Source organism: Pristiophorus japonicus, chromosome 14 (genome assembly GCF_044704955.1).
Source record: "Pristiophorus japonicus isolate sPriJap1 chromosome 14, sPriJap1.hap1, whole genome shotgun sequence".
NCBI lineage: Eukaryota > Metazoa > Chordata > Chondrichthyes > Pristiophoridae > Pristiophorus > Pristiophorus japonicus.
In genome coordinates, this window is record NC_091990.1 from 128,816,437 (window position 1) to 128,840,059 (window position 23,623).

At 44.9% G+C, this 23,623-nt stretch overlaps 1 protein-coding gene across 3 annotated transcripts in view; it reads left to right on the forward strand.

Annotated features, from left to right (window-relative positions):
• Positions 1-5,661: 5,661 nt before the first annotated feature.
• The window catches only part of LOC139280098 (zinc finger protein 143-like), a 94,386-nt gene continuing 76,424 nt past the window's right edge, over positions 5,662-23,623 (forward strand). For 2 of the 3 annotated variants that reach the window (XM_070899606.1, XM_070899607.1), the window contains exon 1: positions 5,963-6,028. In XM_070899606.1, the coding sequence (XP_070755707.1) occupies positions 5,992-6,028 (37 nt within the window). In that variant the 5' untranslated portion in view covers positions 5,963-5,991. Of the gene's footprint in view, positions 5,715-5,962; positions 6,029-23,623 lie in introns of those variants that run through there. The other variant, XM_070899608.1, reaches the window with a different exon arrangement.

The following is a 23,623-nucleotide window of genomic DNA, read 5'->3' on the forward strand; positions in this document are numbered from 1 at the left end:
TTCGGGTTCGGGACGCATTTCGTCGCCCGGATCCGACTTTTGTACGCCGCCGCGGAGTGTCTGATTAAGGTTAACGGGTCCTTGACGGCGCCCCTTCGCTTTAGGAGAGGGGTGCGCCAGGGATGCCCCATGTCCGGCCAGTTATACGCCGTTTGCGTGGAGCCTTTCCTGCGCCTCTTGCGGATGAGGTTGACGGGACTGGCTCTGCAAGGGCCGGGCGTGGAGGTCGTCCTCTCGGCTTACGCCGATGACGTGCTCCTCGCGATAGAGGATCCCGCTGACCTGCGGAGGATGCGTGAGTGCCAGGAGATTTACTCGGCCGCGTCCTCCGCCAGGATCAACTGGGAGAAATGTTCCGGACTCCTGGTGGGTCAGTGGCGGGTGGACTCCCTGCCGGAGGAGCTCAGGCCTTTTGCCTGGAGCACGACCCATCTCCTCTATCTGGGAGTCTACCTTAGCCCCGACGAGGGAGCCTGGCCGGCGAACTGGCAGGAGCTGGAGGCCAAGGTCGCCGCTCGCCTAGGGCGCTGGACAGGACTGCTCCGAGTGCTGTCCTACAGGGGTCGAGCGCTAGTCATAAACCAGCTGGTGGCCGCAATGCTGTGGTACCGGCTGGTCACTTTGACCCCTCCCCCTGCGTTTGTCGCCAAGATACAGAAGAAGCTGGTGGACTTCTTCTGGAACAACAGGAAGCACTGGGTCTCTGCCGCGGTCTTGAGTCTCCCGCTTGAGGAGGGCGGTCAGTCGTTGGTGTGCGTCAGCGCCCAGCTCGCGACTTTCCGTCTTCAGACCCTGCAGAGATACCTTTACGTCGAGCCCCCTCCTAGGTGGTGCGCTCTGGCGAGGTATTTCTTCCGCCAGCAGCTCGACCTCAATTATGACACGCAGCTCCTGTTTGTGAGCTTGGGGGGTGCCAGGACCGCCCTCCGGGAGCTGCCTGTCTTTTACAGGGAACTCATCAGGGTCTGGAACAAAGTCTCCACTAAGCGCAGCTCTCCGCCGGCTGGAGTGGCGGCCGTCCTGCAGGAACCGCTGCTCGGGAATCCGTACCTCCACGGCCGAGGCTTTATGTGGCGGTCGGAAGAGAGGGCTGTGGCTGGTGAGGTGACCAGGGTCAGGGACCTGCTCGATGGCGGAGGAGCGGGCTGGATGGCGCCAGACACGCTGGCGCGGCGCCTAAATTCTGCCAACGTCCGCCACGCGGCCGATGCCATCGAGTCGCTAAAAACAGCTCTGGGCCCTGACTCCGTTAGGTGCATCGAGGAGGCTCAAGCACGTGGGGAGATCCCGTCCGAACTGACCCCCGTCCGGACGGAATTCCTCATCGGCGCCAAACCCCGGAACCTCCCTCGGGGGCCGGCGCCTCACAACTTGAGCCGCCTCGGGGAAATCCCCTCCGTGCCTTTCAGTTCCGCGCGGAGGGGTTTCCTGTACGGGCTGCTCCTGCACACCCTCAACTTTGCCATCCTCGCCGGCCGTCCGGACACGCCATGGCGTACCATCTTGCCGTCCGGAGGAGGCGGGGGTCCCCGATGGAGGGCACTCTACGCAGGGGTCCTCCCACTATTCATCGGGGACTTGGCCTGGAGGGTGGTGCACGGAGCAGTGCCGTGCAACAAATTTTTAAGCCGGTTCACGGACTCCCAGGCCGCCTGCAATTTCTGCGGTCTGGAGGAGTCCGTGTTCCATGTTTTTATGGAGTGCACAAGGTTGCAGCCCCTGTTCCACTATTTGAAGGGGCTGCTCCTGAAATTCTGGCTGCACTTCAGTCCCACTCTCCTGATCTTTGGGCACCCTGTGCGGAGGGGAGCGGGTAGGTCCGAAGGCCTCCTCGTAGGACTGCTCCTGGGCACGGCCAAGGGTGCCATCAGCCGGTCCAGGCAGCGGGCGGTCGAGGGGGTCGTTCAACCTGACTGCCTGCCTCTCTTCCGCTCTTACATCCGGTCCAGGGTGTCCTTGGAGATGGAGCACGCGGTGTCCACCGGTACGCTCGCGGCCTTCCGCGAGAGGTGGGCACCGGAGGGACTGGAGTGCATCATCACGCCCGGCAACCAAATTTTAATTTGATTTTACGTTTTAAAGTTTAATTTGTTTTAATTGCCGGTGCTTTTAGTGTCCCCTTCCCTTTTATAGGGGGCACCGGGGAAATTGTGATTTTAGTGCCCAAAAAAAAAACAAAAAACACAAAAAAAAAAAAAAAGGAAAAAAGGGCCTTGTAAATGTCTGGTGTGTCACCCAGGTCGGGTGGCACAGTTTAATGTTTATGTTTTGCAGGTAGACTCTAAAAGAGTTTCATGCACAAGGACCCCCAGGAACTCTGCACCTCAGCATGCTGTAATTTCTCCCCATTCAAATAATATTCCCTTTTACTGTTTTTTTTTTCCAAGGTGGATGACCTCACACTTTCCAACATTGTATTCCATCTGCCAAACCTTAGCCCATTCGCTTAACCTATCCAAATCTCTTTTTGTCCTCTACACAACCCGCTTTCCCACTAATCTTAGTGTCATCTGCAAATTTTGTTACACTACACTCTGTCCCCTCTTCCAGGTCATCTATGTATATTGTAAACAGTTGTGGTCCCAGCACCGATCCCTGTGGCACACCACTAACCACCGATTTCCAACCCGAAAACAGAGGCGTTACATTAGCTGCTTTCCAATCCGCTGGTACCTCCCCAGAGTCCAGAGAATTTTGGTAGATTATAACGAATGCATCTGCTATAACTTCCGCCAACTCTTTTAATACCTTGGGATGCATTTCATCAGGACCAGGGGACTTGTCTACCTTCAGTCCCATTAGCCTGTCCAGCACTACCCCTCTAGTGATAGTGATTGTCTCAAGGTCCTCCCTTCCCACATTCCTGTGGCCTGCAAATTTTGGCATGGTTTTTGTGTCTTCCACTGTGAAGACGGAAGCAAAATAATTGTTTACGGTCTCAGCCATTTCCACATTTCCCATTATTAAATCCCCCTTTTCATCTTCTAAGGGACCAACATTTACTTTAGTCACTCTTTTCCGTTTTATATATCTGTAAAAGCTTTTACTATCTGTTTTTATGTTTTGCGCAAGTTTACCTTCGTAATCTATCTTCCCTTTCTTTATTGCTTTTTTAGTCATTCTTTGCTGTTGCTTAAAATTTTTCCCAATCCTCTAGTTTCCCACTAATCTTGGCCACCTTATACACATTGGTCTTTGATTTGATACTTTCCTTAATTACTTGGTTATCCACGGCTGGTTATCCCTTCTCTTACCACCCTTCTTTTTCACTGGAATATATTTTTGTTGTGCACTATGAAAGAGCTCCTTAAAAGTCCTCCACTGTTCCTCAATTGTGCCATCGTTTAGTCTGTGTTTCCAGTCTACTTTAGCCAACTCTGCCTTCATCCCACTGTAGTCCCCTTTGTTTAAGCATAGTACGCTTGTTTCTGACACAACTTCCTCACCCTCAATCTGTATTACAAATTCAACCATACTGTGATCACTCATTCCGAGAGGATCTTTTACTAGGAGATCGTTTATTTTTCCTGTCTCATTACACAGGACCAGATCTAAGATAGCTTGCTCCCTTGTAGGTTCTGTAACATACTGTTCTAAAAAACAATCCCGTATGCATTCCATGAATTCCTCCTCCAGTCTACCCCGTGCGATTTGAGTTGACCAATCGATATGTAGGTTAAAATCCCCCATGACTACTGCCGTTCCTTTTTCACATGCCTCCATCATTCCCTTGATTATTGCCCGCCCCACCGTGAAGTTATTATTTGGAGGCCTTTCAACTGTGCCCACCAGTGACTTTTTATCCTTACTATCTCTAATCTCCACCCACAATGATTCAACATTTTGTTCATTAGAGCCAATATCGTCTCTCACAATTGCCCTGATATCATCCTTTATTAACAGAGCTACCCCACCTCCTTTCCCTTCTTGTCTATCTTTCCGAATCGTCAGATACCCCTGTATCTTTAATTCCCAGTCTTGGTCACCCTGCAACCATGTTTCTGTAATGGCCACCAAATCATACCCATTTGTAATGATTTGTGCCGTCAACTCATTTACTTTATTTCGAATGCTGTGTGCGTTTAGGTAGAGTGTTTTAATCCTAGTTTTTAAACCATGATTTCTAGTTTTGACCCCTCCTGCAGCCCCTTTATATTCAGTGGCCCTTTTTGTTTTTTGCCTTGGGTTTCTCTGCCATCCACTTTTACTCATCTCCTTTCTGTCTTTTGCTTTTGTCTCCTTTTTGTTTCCCTCTGTCTCCCTGCATTGGTTCCCATCCCCCTGCCATATTAGTTTAACTCCTCCCCAACAGCACGAGCAAACACTCCCCCTAGGACATTGGTTCTGGTCCTGTCCGGTTTGTACTGGTCCCACCTACCCCAGAACCTGTTCCAATGCCCCAGGAATTTGAATCCTTCCCTGCTGCACCACTGCTCAAGCCACGTATTCATCTGCGCTATCTTGCGATTGCTACTCTGACTAGCACGTGGCACTGGTAGCAATCCCGAGATTACTACTTTTGAGGTCGTACTTTTTAATTTAGCTCCTAGCTACTTAAATTCGTCTCGGAGGACCTCATCCCTTTTTTTTACCTATGTCGTTGGTACCAATGTGCACCACGACAACTGGCTGTTCTCCCTCCCTGTTTAGAATGTCCTGCACCCACTCCGAGACATCCTTGACCCTTGCACCAGGGAGGCAACATACCATCCTGGAGTCTCGGTTGCGGCCACAGAAACGCCTATCTATTCCCCTTACAATCGAATCCTGGAACTCCCTCCCTCACAGCACAGTGGGAGTACCTTCACCACACGGAATGCAGCAGTTCAATAAGGTGGCTCACCACCAACTTCTCAAGGGCAACAAAATGCTGGCCTCGTCGGCGAGGCCCTCATTCTGGAACGAATGGACAAAAGTTCAATGGGCTGGCCAGAAGTCAGTATACAGCTAGTGGTGAAGGTGGAGAGAAAAGGGGGAGATTGGCTTTTTTTCCCATTTTGTTCCCTTCGGTTCTCAGAGCAAGTGAGCTGAGAATGAGTGCAGCACAGGCTGTGGTTGAGCCAACACTAGGGGCCGCTGTGTGCACTCTGAGCCTGCAGCTCCCAGTGACCCAACCCCACGCCTTCAGCGGCAGGCTTAACGTGACATCACATAACGTCACAAACACACGCAGTTCAATTGGACAGCCGCCATTGCTTTTTTTTGGATTCATTTCTCTCCCCCCCCCGCCCGTCCAAATAAACACAGACAAAATTCTCCTGAGGCTTTAATACCACGAACGTAAATTAAGTTTAACCTTTACGCACGCACTGTAATTGTTTTTAAATGGCGTCGGGAGGTACCCGGGAACATGAATACATCTCAACCGCCAGGTCTTCGCTTCCTGCACCGAGCGGCAGCAAAGGGGCGGGGGGGGGGCGGCAACACAAATCTGCAAGACGTTCTGCGCGATTGACATGCAAGCTCACCAATGAAAAGCGCGATGCAGCTGCCTCGGCGCGCGTGTTCGCTCCAATGGGAGCGAGGGGGAGGCGGGACTGGTAGTGGGCGGTGACGCCAATCAGAGGACGCTGACCAATCGGAGTGGCGCAAGCGGCGGCGCGCGCGGAGGGGCGCGAATGCGCGATTCAGGGTGCGGGGCCGGCGCCGAGCGGCAGTGTGTTTCCGCTCCTGGTGCATGGTGGTCGAAGGGAGGAATTGTTGGAAAAAAAGAGGTTAGTAATTTTTTTTTACCCAGTATGCCCTATTTCTTTTAGCCAGATCGGCCAAGGTTTTACTTGTGTGCGGGGGGAAGTGTCGGTTGGGGAGAGCGTCGACTTGTTGGTAGTTTTGTAACCGTTTGCAAGTTAGTTTCTTCTGGCAGATAATAAAGTCGCTTCACTCTCTCTCTCTCTCGGCTCTTGTTTGGTGCTCGGTTCATTTTCAAATTTGTCATACGTAACCACCAACCGCAAGGGCTGAGCTGAGCTCGTTCAAATCACATCTCCGCGGATGTTACTGTGGGCAACCGAGCCTTTTAATTTATTAGGTATAATAGAATCCTTGTCTGTTTTCGTAGCAGAAAGGATTATCTGGCTTTTGTGTCGCGTTACGTTTGGGATCTAAATGAATCGGGTTCTCTCCCTACTCGAGTTAAGACTGCTAATGTTGGAAATCTGAAATAAAAGCAGCAAGTGCTGGTAATGTATAGGCGGGGGCGGGGGGTCGATCAACATCTGACAAGAGCTGTTTTGGTGAAGGGTCTGAATCCCCTTTTTTTCCAGATATTGTTTGATCTCTGATGTATGCCCACCAATTTCTGTTTTCATTCTCTTGTGTATTTTTTTTTAGGATTTGTGTACTTAGAAGTAACTCCCTTTTTTGTTTAAAATGGAAAAAGGTATTGCCCTAAATTATGTTTGTATTAAATGGGCCCTGATTACTTAATTTTACATTGGAAAGTGTGGATTTATTAATAACTGTATGATGTGCTTAAAACATGTAGGGTGAAGCCTTGACAGTTGTTCATCCTTTACCAGAATTGGTAATACTTAAATTCACCTTTTGTATTTTTCATTTAGTTGTCATTATTATATTGTGGCCCTATTAATAGTTACATAATATTGCATTCAAGATCGCTACATTGTAGCAAAGGCCTGTCCAAACTTTTTATCGTGTGTAGCATCTGTCTCAGATTCTACATTTACAAATAAGAGCAAATTCAAGGACTAATACGCATAAAAGCACTCGCCAAAAGCTAAACACAGACCAAAGCATCTTCACCTTGCTAGCCTAAGTTACAAACTAACTTTTTAGGAGGATGAGACATGTTGGCTGCAGGGACCATAGTTTAGAGACCTTCTTCTTGGTACCATCATTAAAGTTAAATATATGGTAGAGATTTTTTTCCCCACCAGGCATATAACTGGGTTTTCTGTAATGTGCTTTTATACATTCAAACAAAAATAGAGATTGAGGAGACTCAGTTTTGTACTATGTTCTAGTATCAAATGGACAAAGTGAACCTATGTCCTGGATTCTTTGTATTATTTGCTGCAGGTTTACTATAACTCAAAAGTTTGAAGTATACATTCAGATAAATCAGTATCCTATAGAGGAAAAAAAAGTTAACATTGTGTGTAACCCTGGCTTACTATACCATTGTGGCCTGTTGTGATTTTTTTAATGTTGCAGTTTTCACAATGCTGTGGCAGGATCCACAGAATTTTGCAGGCTAGATTTTTTTAAATTGGTGTCTCCAACTTTAACGGATTCCAAGGGCTTTGCGAGGTCATCATTTATCTGTCATCAAATTTCATTTTGTTTATTGTCTTAGCATATCATTTCTCTTGGTGTGTATATATATTTGTTTTTGCATGATACTGTTTTCCATTAGATACCCGTCACTATCCAATTCATAGAAATTCACAGCGCAGAAGGAGGCCGTTTTGGCCCATCGTGTCCGCGGTGGCTGACAAAGAGCCGCACGGCCCTCGGTCAGCAGCTCTGAAGGTTACATATAAACCTATGAACAATGGCAGAAAGGTAAAGAGCACCACACAATTGCGACACCCCTTACACTAAAACATTCTACACACCACCCCAATTGGAGCCATGTGATCTCCTAGGAGAGGCAAAAACCAGATTAAAAACCCAGGCCAATTTAGGGAAAGAAAATCTGGGAAAATTCCTCTCCGACCTAGCCAGGCGTTCGAATCTAGTCCAGGAGATCACCCTGGCTGTATTCGATTCCCTGCAGTACTTACCATCATATCTGCGTCGGCCAACAAAGAGGTCACCCAATCTACTCCCAATTACCAACTCTAGGTCCGTAACCCTACAGGTTATAGCACTTCAGTGATGCAGTCTTGGCTGAACAAACAGCAGGAAACTTAGTGCTTTGTCCTGGTCGGTTCTATAGTTTTAGCTGGTTAATCTCCAGTAGTAACCTTATGTATGGTTGTGAGGTCTGTAAGCCTGGACTCTGCCAAACTGCGTAAGCTCTCTTGATTTTGGAAATGGGTATGCCCTTACAGGGAGAGAGTGTACTTTGCACATCTGGGAACAGAATCTGCAGATTTCTTGGCAGCTTAGTTTCAGATTTTTAAATATGGTGTTGGGTTTCCATGGTATTTCAGATATCTGGCTCATCAAAGAATATTAGCTGACATTTCTCCTGGATGTCAGGATGGGGTACATAAGATTGTACGTATCCATAATTGCAAGCGATCCCCACATGACTTTGTAAACTATGATGACTCTTAATAAATGTTAAAACAGCAGCAAGTGTGATGTAGAATAATTGTGTGACAGTACAGTATACATTCTAACAAAGTGTTCAGCTAATGTTTCCAAACCAATTCAATGTCATCAAACACTCCCTCTTCCTGTGCACCCTCCCACCACTGCCGTAATACAGTAAGTCAAATGATTCAATATGTGATTCAGAGCTCGTTTTTTTTTCAAGCAGCTGGTATTGGATTAGTACTTTGTGTACACAAGTAGTGGTTCTATAATAAGAACATAAGAAATAGGAGCAGGAGTAGGCCATACGGCCCATCGAGTCTGAACTTCGACATCCGCTCCACTTTCCTGCCCCATCCCCATCGCCCTTGATTCCCTTACTGCCCAAAAATCTATCGATCTCAATCTTGAATATACTCATCGACTGAGTATGTACAGCCTCTGGGGTAGAGAATTCCAAAGATTCACTACCCTCTGAGTGAAGAAACTTCTCATCTCAGTCTTAAATGGCCGACCTCTTAGCCTGAGACTATGATCCCTAGTTTTTAGAGGGTTGTGAATCTTTAGCATGGTGACCATAGTATGTAACTTGAGGTTTAAATAAACATTTGTGTCCTGTGCGTGTGGTCGGATCTGTCCCTTTTTGCACTTGGGCACCTGATCCCCCTGTTGCACATGTGTGTTGTCAGCAATGCCGCGCATGTGCAGTACCCTATGGTTGCGGCTGCAGGGCAGCATCGGCCACGCTTTGTTCAGCTCCTTGGACAAGGCTGATCTCTGGATCCGTGCTGGATGGGGGGAGAAGAGCGGATCGAAAGAGGGAATCGGAGGGATGGAAAGAGGGAATTGGAGAGAAAAGGGAATCGGAGGGAGAGGGTGGAGTGAGTGGTGGAGAGGAGATCAGAGAGAGAGAGAGAATCTGAGGGGGGGGCGGTGTGGAGAGAGAAGTCAAGAACCCGGGGCAGGTGGTAAAGAGAGTACCGAGAGCACAGTGCAGATGGAATGAATGTGATCCAGGTCTAAAGGTGGGGGCCGAATGAGAGCGAGAATGTGATCAAGATGGTAAGACGGTTCCCATTCTTCCAACCACACCCCATTTACACCCGCACCATATTCTCCCTCTGACACCCCAGATCTGATTGATTTCTCAGTGCGTGTGCGGCAACTTACATCATTGAACTGGATGAAATCCGTGAGGCATGACATGGTCACTATTCACTTCACACTCAATAAACCTGTTAACAATCCGTGAGCCACACACAATGTCCCATCTATGGGGCGAATGGGAGGGAGAAGAAGGTCAGGAATGCGGGCAGAGGGAGAGTAGGTTAGGAACCCGGGGGGGAGGTTATATATTACTGCATTGGATTGGATATAAAGGGATATTAAATGCACCCATGAGTCCCCACAAAATAAGTTCATTCTGTTAGAAAGAGATGTGGCATGGACACCAGAAGCTTCCCCACAGGGAGGGAATGGAGCCGCCATTGTCTGCACTCAAGCTGGTCAGTCTCTCATCTTGGGAAAGGAAGTAACAAATAAATTGGATATCAATAAGAATTAATCAGAACTGACCATTTCCCCCACCAGGATGGCCTGAGGGCCTATGGAGGCCTAACCAGTTCCCATCCTCCACCACCCTCCTCAACCTGGCTGAACCTATTCTCACATTGAACAACATCTCAATTGATGCCACTCACTTCATCCAAATAAAAGTGTTGCTATGGGAACCTGTATGGGGCCGAGCTATGCCGGTCTTTTCGTGGGATATGTGGAACATTCTTTGTTCCAGTGCTATTCAGATCCCCTCCCTCACCTATTTCCAGTACATTGATGACTCTATCGTTGTCGTTTCTTGCTCTCACTCTGAACTGGAAAATCTCATCAACTTTGCTTCTAATTTCCACCCTTCCCTCGCAGTCACGTGGTCCACCTCCAACTCTTCCCTTCCCTTCCTCGACTTCCCTGTCTCCATTTCTTGGGATAGGCTATCAACCAATATCCACTATAAGCCTACTGACTCCCACAACTATCTGGATCACACTTCCTCCCATCCCACTCTTGTAGGAACTCTATTCCATTCTCCCAGTTTCTCTGCCTCCGTCGCATCTATTCTGATGATGCCACCTTCCATAACAGTGCTTCCGATGTGTCTTCCTTTTTCCCCAACCGAGGATGTCCCTCCACCATGGTTGACAGGGCCCTTGACCGTGTCCGTCCTATTTCCCGCACTTCTGCCCTCACCCCTGCCCTCAACCCTTTCCCTCCCTCCCAGAACCACGATAGGGTTCGACTTGTCTTTACCTGCCACTCCACCAGCATCCACATTCAACGGATCATCCTCTTAACGTTTCTGCCACCTCCAGTGTGTTGCCACCATCAAACCCATCTTCCCCTCCCCTTTCAGCATTCCGAAGGGACAGTTCCCTCCCATCCTCAATCACCCCAACACTCCCTCCCCTTCCCATGGCACCTTCCCATGCAAGCGCGGGAGATGCAACACCTGCCCTTTTCCCTTCCCCTTCCCAACGACCAGTGCCCCAAACATTCCTTCCAGGCGAAACTGCGATATATTTGTACTTCTTTCAATCTAATATACTGTATTCGCTGTGCGGTCTCTACATTGGCGAGATCAAATGCTGATTGGGTGACCACTTTGTGGAACACCTCCATTCAGACCGCAAGCGTGACCTGGGCTTCTGGACTTCTGTCATTTTAATTCTGCACCCTAGTCCCATTCTGACCTCTCTGTCCTCGGCCTCCTACACTGTTCCAATGGAGCTAAATGTAAGCTCGAGGAACAACACCTCATCTTTCGATTAGGCACTTTGCAGCCTTCCGGATTCAACATTACGTTCAACAATTTCAGATCATAACCACTGGCCCCATTGTTTTGGAGAGTAGCTGGTGGTAATGATTCTGCTATTTAGGTACCTAAACACTATGCCTGGATTAAGGATCAGGAGCCGTGAGTTCAAATCCCACCACAGCAGCTGGGGAATTTAAATTCAGTTAATTAAATAAACCTGTAATAAAAAGCTAGTAATAGTGACCATGAACCTACTGGATTGTCGTAAAATCCTATCTGGTTCACTAATGTCCTTTTAGGGAAGGAAATTTGCCGTCCTTACCTGGCGGTCTGGCCTATTTGTGACTCCAGACCCACACCAATGTGGTTGACTCTTAACTGTCCTCTGGTGGCTCACCACTACCTTCTCAAGGGTAATTAAAGATGGATGGGTAATAAATCCTGGCTTTCCCAACGACACCCACATCCCGTGGACAAATTTTTTTCTTTTAATTACCATTTACACTTCCTCTAGACCCATCTTTTGTTTCTTTACTTGTCCCATTACCATCCCCTTTTGCCTTGCACTATCATCCCTTTCGTCATTTAATCTCTCCTACCTTCTACCTTATCACAGGCGTTCCACCCAATCAAAGACCTTCCCTTTTGTTCTTTCCTCTCCTCCTTTCCCTGCCTCTGTACTTGCTTAAAACCTGTTGCATCTCTAACTTTTTCCATTTCTGATGAAAGGTCATCAACCTGAAACATTAACTTTGTTTCTCTGACCTACTGAGTATTTCCAGCATTTTCTGTTTTTATTTCAGATATCCAGCATCTGCAGTATTTTTTCTTTTGCATTTAACACTTATCAATGCTTTCATTACCTCAAGACTCAATGTCTTAATCTCCCCATTGTTAATAGACTCTTGATCTGGCGTCTGTACAAATTCAAACTTATTCCAAGATTAGCCCATGTCCCACACGCTTGTCCTCGCTGGCTCCCATCTCCCAACATACCGAATTTAAAATCTTTGTCCTTGATTTTCGTCTGCCATGGGCATGCCCCACAATACCTCTGCCACCTATCTCATTCCTGGGTTCCAGCCTATGCCCTATGGTTATCCAACTCTGAGCTCCCATGAATTCATCCCTTCCCAATGTATATAAGGCAGCATTTGATTGACTATGCCTTCGAGCCCTAGCAAAACTCAGATCAAAACACAAAACCCTCCAGTGGGTGGCGACATAACTAATATGTAAGAAGATGGTTGTCCATGGGAAATTATTGCAGCCCGGGAAATTATTGCAGCCCAGGACATTGCTGCAGGTATTGCTTAGAAACACAGAAACATAGAAAATAGGTGCAGGAGTAGGCCATCCGGCCCTTCGAGCCTGCACTGCCATTCAATAAGATCATGGCTGATCATTCCTTCAGTACCCCTTTCCTGCTTTCTCTCCATACCCCTTGATCCCTTTAGCCACAAGGGCCATATTTAACTCCCTCTTGAATACATCCAATGAACTGGCCTCAACAACTCTCTGCGGTAGGGAATTCCACAGGTTAACAACTCTCTGAGTGAAGAAGTTTCTCCTCATCTCAGTCCTAAATGGCCTACCCCTTATTCTAAGATTATGTCCCCTGGTTCTGGACTTCCCCAACATCGGGAACATTCTTCCCGCATCTAACCTGTCCAGTCCCGATAGAATCTTATACGTTTCTATGAGATCCCCTCTCATCCTTAGGGCAACATTCTCAACCCAGCCATCTTCAATTGCTTTAGCAATGCCCTTTTTTCCAACATAAATTCAGGAGTGGTAGCATTTTGCTGACCATTTAACAGTGTTAAATTCCATTCACAATTCATCTGATAGTGAAGCAGCCTATGCCAGTCTACAGCAAAACCTGGGCAACATTTAAGCTTGGGCAGATAACATTTGTGCTATGCAAGTGCCAGGCAGTAACCCACTACAACAAGAAAAAGCTCAACAATCTCTCCATGATCTTCAATGACCATTGCAGTGTCCCCCACTATCAACAACTTGGAGGGGCCATCATTGACCATATGTTTAATGAGACCAGCCATCCTAATACTGGTTATCAGGGCAGGACAGAAGCTGGGTGCTATGTGATGAGTGGCTAACCCTCCTCACCCTTTAAAGCCTCTCCTGTAGGCTTAAGTCCTGAGTTTGATGGCATATTCACCACTTGCTTGGATTGGTGCCAGCAGTGTTCTGGATTGGCACCTCTGCCACTGCACTGAATATCCACCATCTGCACACTGTTCTTATAGTATGCACTATTTAGAGGATGCATCGCAGCAATTCACCAGGCTCATTTTGACAGCACCTTCCAGTGTCCTCTGATCTTTATCACTGGGAAGGACAGGAGCAACAATATCATGAAAACATCATCATCCCCAAGTTCTTCTAGTCACAGTACATAAATTGGCCAGAAAAAGCAGCAAACCTGAGGACTGGGAGAAATTTAGAATTCAGCAGAGGAGGACAAAGGGTTTAATTAGAAGGGGGAAAATAGAGTATGAGAGTAAGCTTGCTGGGAACATAAAAACTGACTGCAAAAGCTTCTATAGATATGTGAAGAGAAAAAGATTAGTGAAGACAAACTTAGGTCCCTTGCAGTCAGATTCAGGTGAATTTATAATGGGGAACAAAAAAATGGCAGACCAATTGAACAAATGCTTGGTTCTGTCTTCACGAAGGAAGACACAAATAGCCTTCCGGAAATACTAGGGGACCGAGGGTCTAGCGAGAAGGAGGAACTGAAGGAAATCCTTTAGTTAGGAAATTGTGTTAGGGAAATTGATGGGATTGAAGGCCGATAAATCCCCAGTGCCTGATAGTCTGCACCCCAGAGTACTTAAGGAAGTGGCCCTAGAAATAGTGGATGCATTGGTGATCATTTTCGACTCTGGATCAGTTCCTATGGACTGGAGGGTAGCTAATGTAACACCACTTTTTAAAAAAGGAGGGAGAGAGAAAACGGGGAATTATAGACCGGTTAGCCTGACATCAGTAGTGGGGAAAATGTTGGAATCAATTATTAAAGATGAAATAGCAGTGCATTTGGAAAGCAGTGACAGGATCAGTCCAAGTCAGCATGGATTTATGAAAGGGAAATCATGCTTGACAAATCTTCTAGAATTTTTTAAAGATGTAACTAGTAGAGTGGACAAGGGAGAACCAGTGGATGTGGTGTATTTGGACTTTCAAAAGGCTTTTGATAAGGTCCCACACAAGAGATTGGTGTGCAAAATTGAAGCACATGGTATTGGGGGTAAGGTATTGACGTGGATAGAGAACTGGTTGGCATATAGGAAGCAGCGAGTCGGGATAAACGGGTCCTTTTCAGAATGGCAGGCAGTGACTAGTGGGACCCCAGCTATTTACAATATATAGATGAAGGAATTGAGTGTAATATGTCCAAGTTTGCAGATGACACTAAGCTGGGTGGCGGTGTGAGCTGTGAGGAGGATGCTAAGAGGCTGCAGGGTGACTTGGACAGATTAGGTGAGTGGGCAAACACATGGCAGATGCAGTATAATGTGGATAAATGTGAGGTTATCCACTTTGGTGGCAAAAACATGACTATTATCTGAATGGCGGCAGATTAGGAAAAGGGGAGGGGCAACGAGACCTGGGTGTCATGGTACATCAGTCGTTGAAAGTTGGCATGCAGGTATAGCAGGCGGTGAAGAAGGCAAATGGCATGTTGGCCTTCATAGCGAGAGGATTTGAGTATACGAGCAGGGAGGTCTTACTGCAGTTGTACAGGGCCTTGGTGAAGCCTCACCTGGAATACTGTGATGAGTTTGGTCTCCTAATCTGATGAAGGATGTTCTTGCTATTGAGGGAGTGCAGCGAAGGTTCACCAGACTGATTCCCGGGATGGCAGGACTGACGTATGAGGAGAGACTGGATCAACTGGGCTTGTATTCATTGGAGTTTAGAAAAATGACAGGGGATCTCATAGAAACATATAAAATCCTGACGGGACTGGACAGGTTAGATGCAGGAAGAATGTTCCCAATGTTGGGGAAGTCCAGAACCAGGGGTCACAGTCTAAGGATAAGGGGTAAGCCATTTAGGACCGAGATGAGGAGAAACTTCTTCACTCAGAGAGTTGTTAACCTCTGTAATTCTCTACCGCAGAGAGTTGTTGATGCCAGTTTGTTAGATATATTCAAGAGGGAGTTAGATATGGACCTGACAGCTAAAGGGATCAAGGGGTATGGGAAGAAAGCAGGAAAAGGGTACTGAGGTGAATGATCTTATTGAATGGTGGTGCAGGCTCGAAGGGCCAAATGGCCTGCACCTATTTTCTATGTTTCTATTCTGACTTGTACATTTAGCACTGTTCCTTCATTGTTTCTGTATGAAAATCCTGGAATTCCCAATCTAACATCATAATGGGATTATCGTCACAAGGACCGCAGAAGACGTTTCAAATAGATAGTTCATCGCTATCTTTTAAGGGCAACTGGAGATGGGCAATAATTTTCCGTTGTCAGTGCAGCCTACATAGAACACAAGAAATCTGCAAAGGACATAGACAGGCTAAGTCTGGGCAAAAGTTTGGTAGATGGAGTATAATGTCAGAAAATGTGAGGTCATGCACTTTGGCAGAAAAAAAATCGAAGAGCAAGTTATTATTTAAATGGAGAAAGATTGTAAAGTGCCGCAGTACAGCGGGATCTGGGAGTACTTGTGCATGAAACACAAAAGGATAGTATGCAGGTACAGCAAGTGATCAAGAAGGCCAATGGTCTCTTGGCAGTTATTGTAAAAGGGATGGAGTATAAAAGCAGGGAAGTCTTGCTGCAGCTATAAGGTATTGGTGAGGCCACACCTGGAATACTGTGTGCAGTTTTGGTTTCCATATTTACAAAAGGATATACTTGCTTTGGAGGCAGTTCGGAGAAGGTTCACTAGGTTGATTCTGGAGATGAGGGGGTTGACTTATGAGGAAAGGTTGAGTAGATTGGGCCTCTACTCATTGGAATTCAGAAGAATGAGAGGTGATCTTATCGAAACGAATAAGATTATGAGGGGGCTTGACAAGTGGATGCAGAGAGGATGTTTCCACTGATGGGGGAGACTATAGAGGGTATGATCTTAGAAATTTATTCTCCGACGGTTGTAAATTTGTGGAATTCGCTGCCTAAGAGAGCTGTGGAAGCTGGGACATTGAATAAATTTAAGACAGAAATAGACAGTTTCTTAAACGATAAGGGGATAAGGAGTTATAGGGAGCGGGCGGGGAAGTGGAGCTGACTCCATGATCAGATCAGTCATGATCTTATTGAATGGCGGAGCAGGCTCGAAGGGCCTGTATGGCCTACTCCTATTCCTATTTCTTATGTACATCCTAAGAACAAATATAATTCTCAGAAGCTTGATTTGGAGTCTCTTGTATATGATTATGTTTAAAAAGTTACCTTTGGCTAAAGCAGATTCAGGAAGTATGAATTCCCCCCCCTCCGCCCCCCGATTTAATTATTTGTATAATGGTTTTTAAAAACATTGGTACTAGAGGGAAATGCTTCAATGGGGCGCAGTTACTTTACTAAAGAGTCAACTTGGCCTAGTAAGTAGCACTTGTCTCTGAGTTAGAAGGCCGTAGGTTCAAACTCAACTCCGGGATCTGAGCACATAATCTAGGCTGACACTTTAGTGCAGTACTGAGGGAGTCCTGTTTGCTGACTCAGCAGTGTGAAACTGAACTACACAGATGAAAAGATTCTAGGTTCAATTCCCAGTTTGTGCTGAATTGACTGATTTCAACCATTGCAGACACTGGAATTGGCTGGAGTAGTAAAGGAGTGGAAAATTAGCTGATAATTAATAGCAAATGACCCCAGCTAGAAAATGTGCATGTGTGAATGATGGGTGAAGACAGAATCAGGCTCACACAATAGAAAAAAACACCAGAGCCTCTGGAATCGTGTCCCAATGAGTCAAGGTTTTCAGGAGAGGTGGAAAGGAATTTGTTTTGAGAAAATAGAGGAAACTAGTTTTTAAAAAATTGTTGGAACCGAGGAAAGTATTAAATGTGTTTTCAGATAGTCTGGCATTTTGGTACTCCCATGAATATGTATTTTTTTTTTCTTCTGAAAACGCACCCAATGGGCTAGATTGTCTGATGCATTGGGTTAGACCCCAACCATTCAACTCTCGGACCTGGTGCAAATCTAGCCCAGAATGACTGGATGAAAGTCTCCTCTGCTTGCTCCTAAGAGGACTATGTGAAATAAATTTGGGCAGTCTCAGTGAAGTTCCTATTGGAGATGGGACTACAGTACAAAACTAATTTAATTAAATGTCTTTATGATTATGAAAGGGGTAAATGTAGAGACAATGTTTCCATTTGTGAGGAGACCAAAACTAGGGCCCATATCTATAAGATAGCAACTAATACATGGAATGTTTACTCAAAGATGTAATAGAACATCGAGAAACCAAAAATATAATAAAGTGTATTCAATACTAATTTCAAAAGGGAGGGCCATGCTTGATCAACCTTATTGAATTCTTTGAAATAGTAACACAAAGTGTAGACAAGGGTAATGCAGTAGATGTAATATATTTGGATTTTCAAAAGGCCTTTGATAAAGCCATAAATAAATAAAACCAAGCACTGGGATTCTTTTCTAGAGGGATAGAATTGAAAAGCAAAGAAGTTATGTTAAAATTGTATTGAACTTTGGTTAGACCACACTTGGAGTACTTTGCACAGTTCTGGTCTCCATATTATAAAAAGGATAGGGTGCAAAAAAGATTCACAAGGATGGTACCAGATCTGAGAGGATATACTTATCAGGAAAGACTGAACAGGCTGGAGCTCTTTTCTCTAGAAAAGTAAAGGCTGAGGGGGTGATCTGATAGAGGTCTTAAAGATAATGAAAGGCTTTGATAGGTATGACAGAGAGAAATATTTCCACTTGTGGGAGTCCAAAACTAGAGGTCATAAGTTTAAGATAGTCACTAATAAATCCAATAGGGAATTCAGGAGAAACTTCTTTACCTAAAGAGTGGTAAGAATGTGGAATGCGCTTCCACAAGGAGTAGTTAAGGTGAATAGCATAGATGCATTTAATGGGAAGCTAGATAAGCCTATGAGGGAAAAAGGATAGAAGTGTATGCTGATAGGGTTAGATGAATTAGGGTGGGAAGAGGCCAGTGTGGAACATAAATGCTGTCATAGACCAGTTGGGTCGAATGACGTTTTTCTGTGCTGTACACTCAATGTAACCCAATGTTACTACCTTGGCTCTACGGCACCGTCCTTGGCTGGTTTCACTCCTATCTGTCCTAATGCTGCCAGTGGTTCTCCAGCACTGATTTCACACCTCATTCCCACAAAGTCATCTCCGGAGTGGGGTCGAGTTAGATATGTTTCCATCATGTTAATCTCCTGTTGCAGTTAGCTATGGGAGAGACTTAATTTGACAATATACACCAAGACTACAATAGAAGACGAGATGTTGACGTTGACATAAACAATCGTCATCAGAGCTCGTGGTTTTGCAGCGACAAGCTATAAAGATCCCAGCCTCTGTAGTACTTTGAGAATCCATTCTTGATCTCTTGTCTTCCTCATCTACATCCTGCTTTTTGGCGACATCATCTGTCGGCCTGGGGTCAGCTGCCATATGTATGCTTCCATATTTATACACTGAATGGAAAGATACTGAATGTGGTGGATGAACAAAAACCTAGGGTTTCAGATACATAATTCATAAGTGCGAGTACAAATAGATAAAACCATAAAAAGGCCAGTAGAAATTTAGATTTTATAAATAGGGTGATAGAGTAGAAGAGAAAAGATGTAGTGAGGAATTTATTAAAAACATTGATTACACTACAGTTGGATTACTGTGTGCAGCTTTTGGTGCCCCAGTATCGGAAGGAAATCAAAACTTTGGAGAGCGTACAGCACAGGTTCACCAGGATGATGCCAGGGAGGGGAAATTATAGTTATGAAGGAAGATTTGAGCTCCTGGGATTATTTCCACTGGAGCAGAGAAAAATGACATTTAATTATGGGTTATTAAAATTAGGAAGGGTTTTGATAGTGAACTGGGAAAGAATGTTATTGAGTCATCAACTCGAGGAAACAATCAGCTTAACAGTCACTGTGAGAATGAGGAGAGAGGTTAGAATAAAATTCTTGACACAGTAGGTTCTTAGAGCATGGAGTGCTTTGTCACAGGGAGCAGTTGAAGGAGAGATTATTGTATCCTTTAAGGCAGAGTAGATAAACGTGAAGTGGAGGAAGATATTAGGATTAAGCAGAGAGAATAGGGCAGTTGAGTTAATACTGGACATGAAAGATTGGATGGTCTCCTTATGTGCTATAAATATTGATGCTTCTATTGTTTATCTCCCCCCTTTAAAAAAAAATTGTTCTTGGGATGTGGGTGACTTTAGGAAGGCCACTTTATTACCCATTCTTAGTTGCTCTGAGAAGGGATGGTGGGCTTTTTCCTTGAACCGCCGCAGTCCTTGTGATGGTGACCCTCCCACAATTGTGTTAAGTATGAAGGGGCGGCATTATGAATCTAGTCAGGATGGCGTGAGACTTGGAGGTAATAGGGTTCCCATGACATTGCTGTTTTTGACTTCCTTTGAAGTGGTCGCAAAGAGGAGGGTGCTGTAGAAATAACATTCGTAACTTGTTACAGTGCGTCCTATAGATAATACACAATCCAGCCACAGTGCAGGGAGTGGGTATTGAGTTAAGTAGTTGATCAATCAAACTACTCTGTCCTGGATAGTATTGAGCTTCTTAAGTGGTGCTGTGGCTGGACCCATCCAGGTAAATGGTGAGTATTCCATTACATCCTTGATTTGTTTATGGTGGGGAAGCTTGAGAAGTCTGGAGATGACCCACTCGTCATAGACTATCCGCCTTCTGAACTGCTCTTGTAGCCACGTGTTGATACGACAGGTCCAGTTAAGCTTCTGATCAAAGCTGACGCCCAAGATATTGATGTTGTGGGACTTGGCAGTGGTGGTGCCATTAGGGATCAAGGACAGATGGTTCGGCTTTCTCTTGTTTGAGATGGTCATTACCTGACACTTTTGTAACTGGCCCACACTTCACCATATCATGTCTGAAATCGGGATCTTGTATATGAGGAATCATTCACTGTTGCTGTTCTGGTGGATATTTATTCAATGGACTTGTGGTTCCTGTTAGAAACTTGAAGTACATTTTTAAAATGTTTTTGAAATACCATGGGGTGTGAAATTAATAAGAGTGTCTGTAGGATTATAAAAGCAATAATTGCATTTTCAATGTAGTTTAATTTTAAAATGCTGCAAGCTGAATAAAAGCAGTTGCGAAAAGCGCAGGTGTTCCTGGAACAGGAACCAATTACAATTTGTGACTCAGGTGCACCCAAATACACAAACAGAAGAGCTTTTCAAAGACCAGCTGGATTATTGTCTTCTCGGGTCACAGTCAGAGCACTCCCAACTACATTATATTTGATGGTGTTCTTTGGGATGTAACATTTAACACTTAACCTGGTAAAGTAAGAGGCACAGTTTTAGTTTGTATGCTAAGTGCCATGTCAAGCATTTTTAAGAGTTAAAGCGAATAATGAGGACAGGTAATGATGATCCTTTTCTGGCTTGTTTCTGACAGTGGTATGAACGCACAATTAGAAGTGGCAATAGGTTTCCCATTAAAGAGTAAATTTTCAGCATATGGTGTGTATATCTTTCTGTTAAGGTTTTGCTGAATTTTTTTAATTCTTTCTTGGGATGTGGGGATCGCTGGCAAGGCCAGCATTTATTGCCCATCTCTAATTGCCCTTGAGAAGATGAATTGCTGACTTGTCTGTAAATAATAGCACTATCACTGTTGCTATGTCTTTATGCAAGAAAAACCTAAGAAGTTGTATCAGATTATACATTTTGTAAATTTTGCGTGGTACAAATTCAGTCTTACTCTATATTGTGTGTTTTTGGAGAGGGTACTGTGAGTTAAATGTAATTACAACAATTTTGCAGTTTCTTGCTTGTAGTTCTGAGAAGTTGAGTACAAACTTAATAATGAGATGGGAATATATTAAAGGGTCAATATTGAGCTGAAGTAGTGAGGTAATCTTGCCACTTTGTAAATCATTAGTGCGATCGCACTTAGAATATTGTGTACCGTTTTGGTTGCCACAGTACAAAAAGGATATTGCAGCTGTTGATAGGATACTGTAGTGAACAACCAAACTGATGGAGAGATTGGATTGTGAGAAGTAATTACGTAAATTAGCCATGTTCTCACAGGAAAAGAGAAAATCGAGAGGGGATATGATTGCTCTTTTTAGGATTCTAAAGGGATGAGATAATGGGCCTGAAATTCCGATCTGAAAAAGTAAAAAAAGATGCGCACCTGCTTGTTCCTGCTGCGCCCGCACGAACTTCCGATCCTGAGGCCTTCACTTCCTACGCATCGGAGCACGTGCACGTCGGGACGTACGCAGGCCTGGAGCTGGAGTCACATGGCTCTAGGCAGCCAATCAAGATACAGTACTTTCTTATTCATCATAATGGGAACTCCGTAAGTTGGAGTTCCCATTATTATGAATGAGAAATCCCCCCCCCCCCCCCACAACACACAAAATACTAATAAAAAATAGAAAAACACACTACATAGTTAAGATTCATAAATTATATTTTCCCGTCTTTTTAAAAAGTTTTTAAAATTATGCCTTAAGATAAATTTACCGTTGTGGGGAGGATTTTTAACACTAAAATGTGTTTTTATAACCTTATTTTGAAATGTTTTTGTGTATTTTTAAACACTTGCGCCTGTAAAAGTAGGCTATACACCTGCTTTTTCAAGCGCAAGATTTTTGAGGACATTTGCTGGGCAAGATATGTGTAAATATCGGAAATCTTGCTCTGCAAGTGTCCTCGTTCCCGATATGTGCAAGATTTGTCAAGCCAGAAACTTGACAGATCGGGAAAGCCGTTTTTTAGCGCATGTGCATTGCACGCTGAAAACCGGCTTTTCCGATGCCTTCCCGGGTCCGTAGAAACTTCATATGGATCCGGGACATTGGAATTTTAGCACCAATGTAGACCATGATCAGCTGTTTCACCTTGTCCAGAACGTACAACCAGAGGACATGGCCCGCACTGAAGTGGGGGGTGGAATTCAAAACAAATATGCGGAAACATTATTTCAGTGAGTGAGCGGTAAATCTATGAAATATGCTCCCTAGGGAGACGGTGGAAGCAGATATGAGTAATGTGAGACATGGCGTACAGTAAGTTTCGCATGCTTGGGAGAAGAAAGGTGACTTTGGACCCAGGGTTCCCAAAGCTTTCCACCAATGGGGGTTTCCTCACCTCATGTCTGGGTCTAATTAATAGAGATTGATTGCCATGATTAGTTAATAACACCATTAGCATTGTATCATGCGACGAACTGGATGACAGAAGGCGAACAAGATTGACCTTGGTTCTTTTTGTCTAGCAATTCTTATGTGGTATTGATTTGTGCTACAGTACATACAAAGCTAGTCTCCGGTCGTCTTGGTTAACCCTTGCCAGTGGACCAAGACCTAGCTCTGTCAAGCCCGTGTAGTGGCTGGTGTGCCACCACACGTTAAAAAATCCATGCACAGGCATCTTCCACCCTTCAATATGTAGTTCGGGACCTGGAATATTAGGTCCTTCATTGAAACACCTGTGAACTCATCCCTTTTTGGCGTGGAAGCAAGTCATCCTCGCTTTGAGGAACTGCCTATGATGATGAGTACATACAATGAGTAAAGTCCATAACACACTGCTGAATCGGTTAAAAGAGAAAGAAAAAAGAGACTGAAAAGAAAAGGAAAACATTTTTGTAAAATTTGACATTTAAAAAATTAAAACCTGAAGGAATCGTTAATTTTCAATGCCAGGAGGATTGAGTGGCAGTAATTAACACTTATCACTAAAAGGGTACTGAGACGGGAATGGACAAGACTTAACTTTCTGTGCCGAGTTTAGTTTGTATCTACCATGCAAATACAGCAACTTCATGTCATTCAGTGCATTTCAGTGGTGAGTTAGACAGCGGCATGCCATTTTCGTAAAGCTAACGGCAGAGCGGCACTACTCGGAAAATTAACTTTTGGATATATGAGTTTAAATGCGCAGTAGCCCCTCGCCTGAAATTGATGTACCATTTATGCATAAATAACGGTGAGCACCATTAGCCTCACTGTTATTTTGACCACAAATTCTAAGCCTTTATTTACTTTTTAATAAAGACTTTCATCTCAACCGCTCTTTTCCCCTCAAAGGCCTGAGGTAGATGGTGGATTGCTGATGCCATATTTTTAGACAACTGCTAATATATATTTCAACCAGCTATCACAAATCATGTGACCACAGTCCAGTGGATCCCATCTGTTTTGTTACCTCACTTGCCTGCTTTCCACTCAGTACAATAGAAAACACAAGAACTGGCGCTTGAACCTACATCTCCTGATCATGCTTTGTATTGATTTTCTGATTTGTAGTGTTGCTCTAAATTCAGTTAGTTTTAACATATACTTTTAGGCAGGGATCACTGGGCTGGAAACAGGAATGGGATCA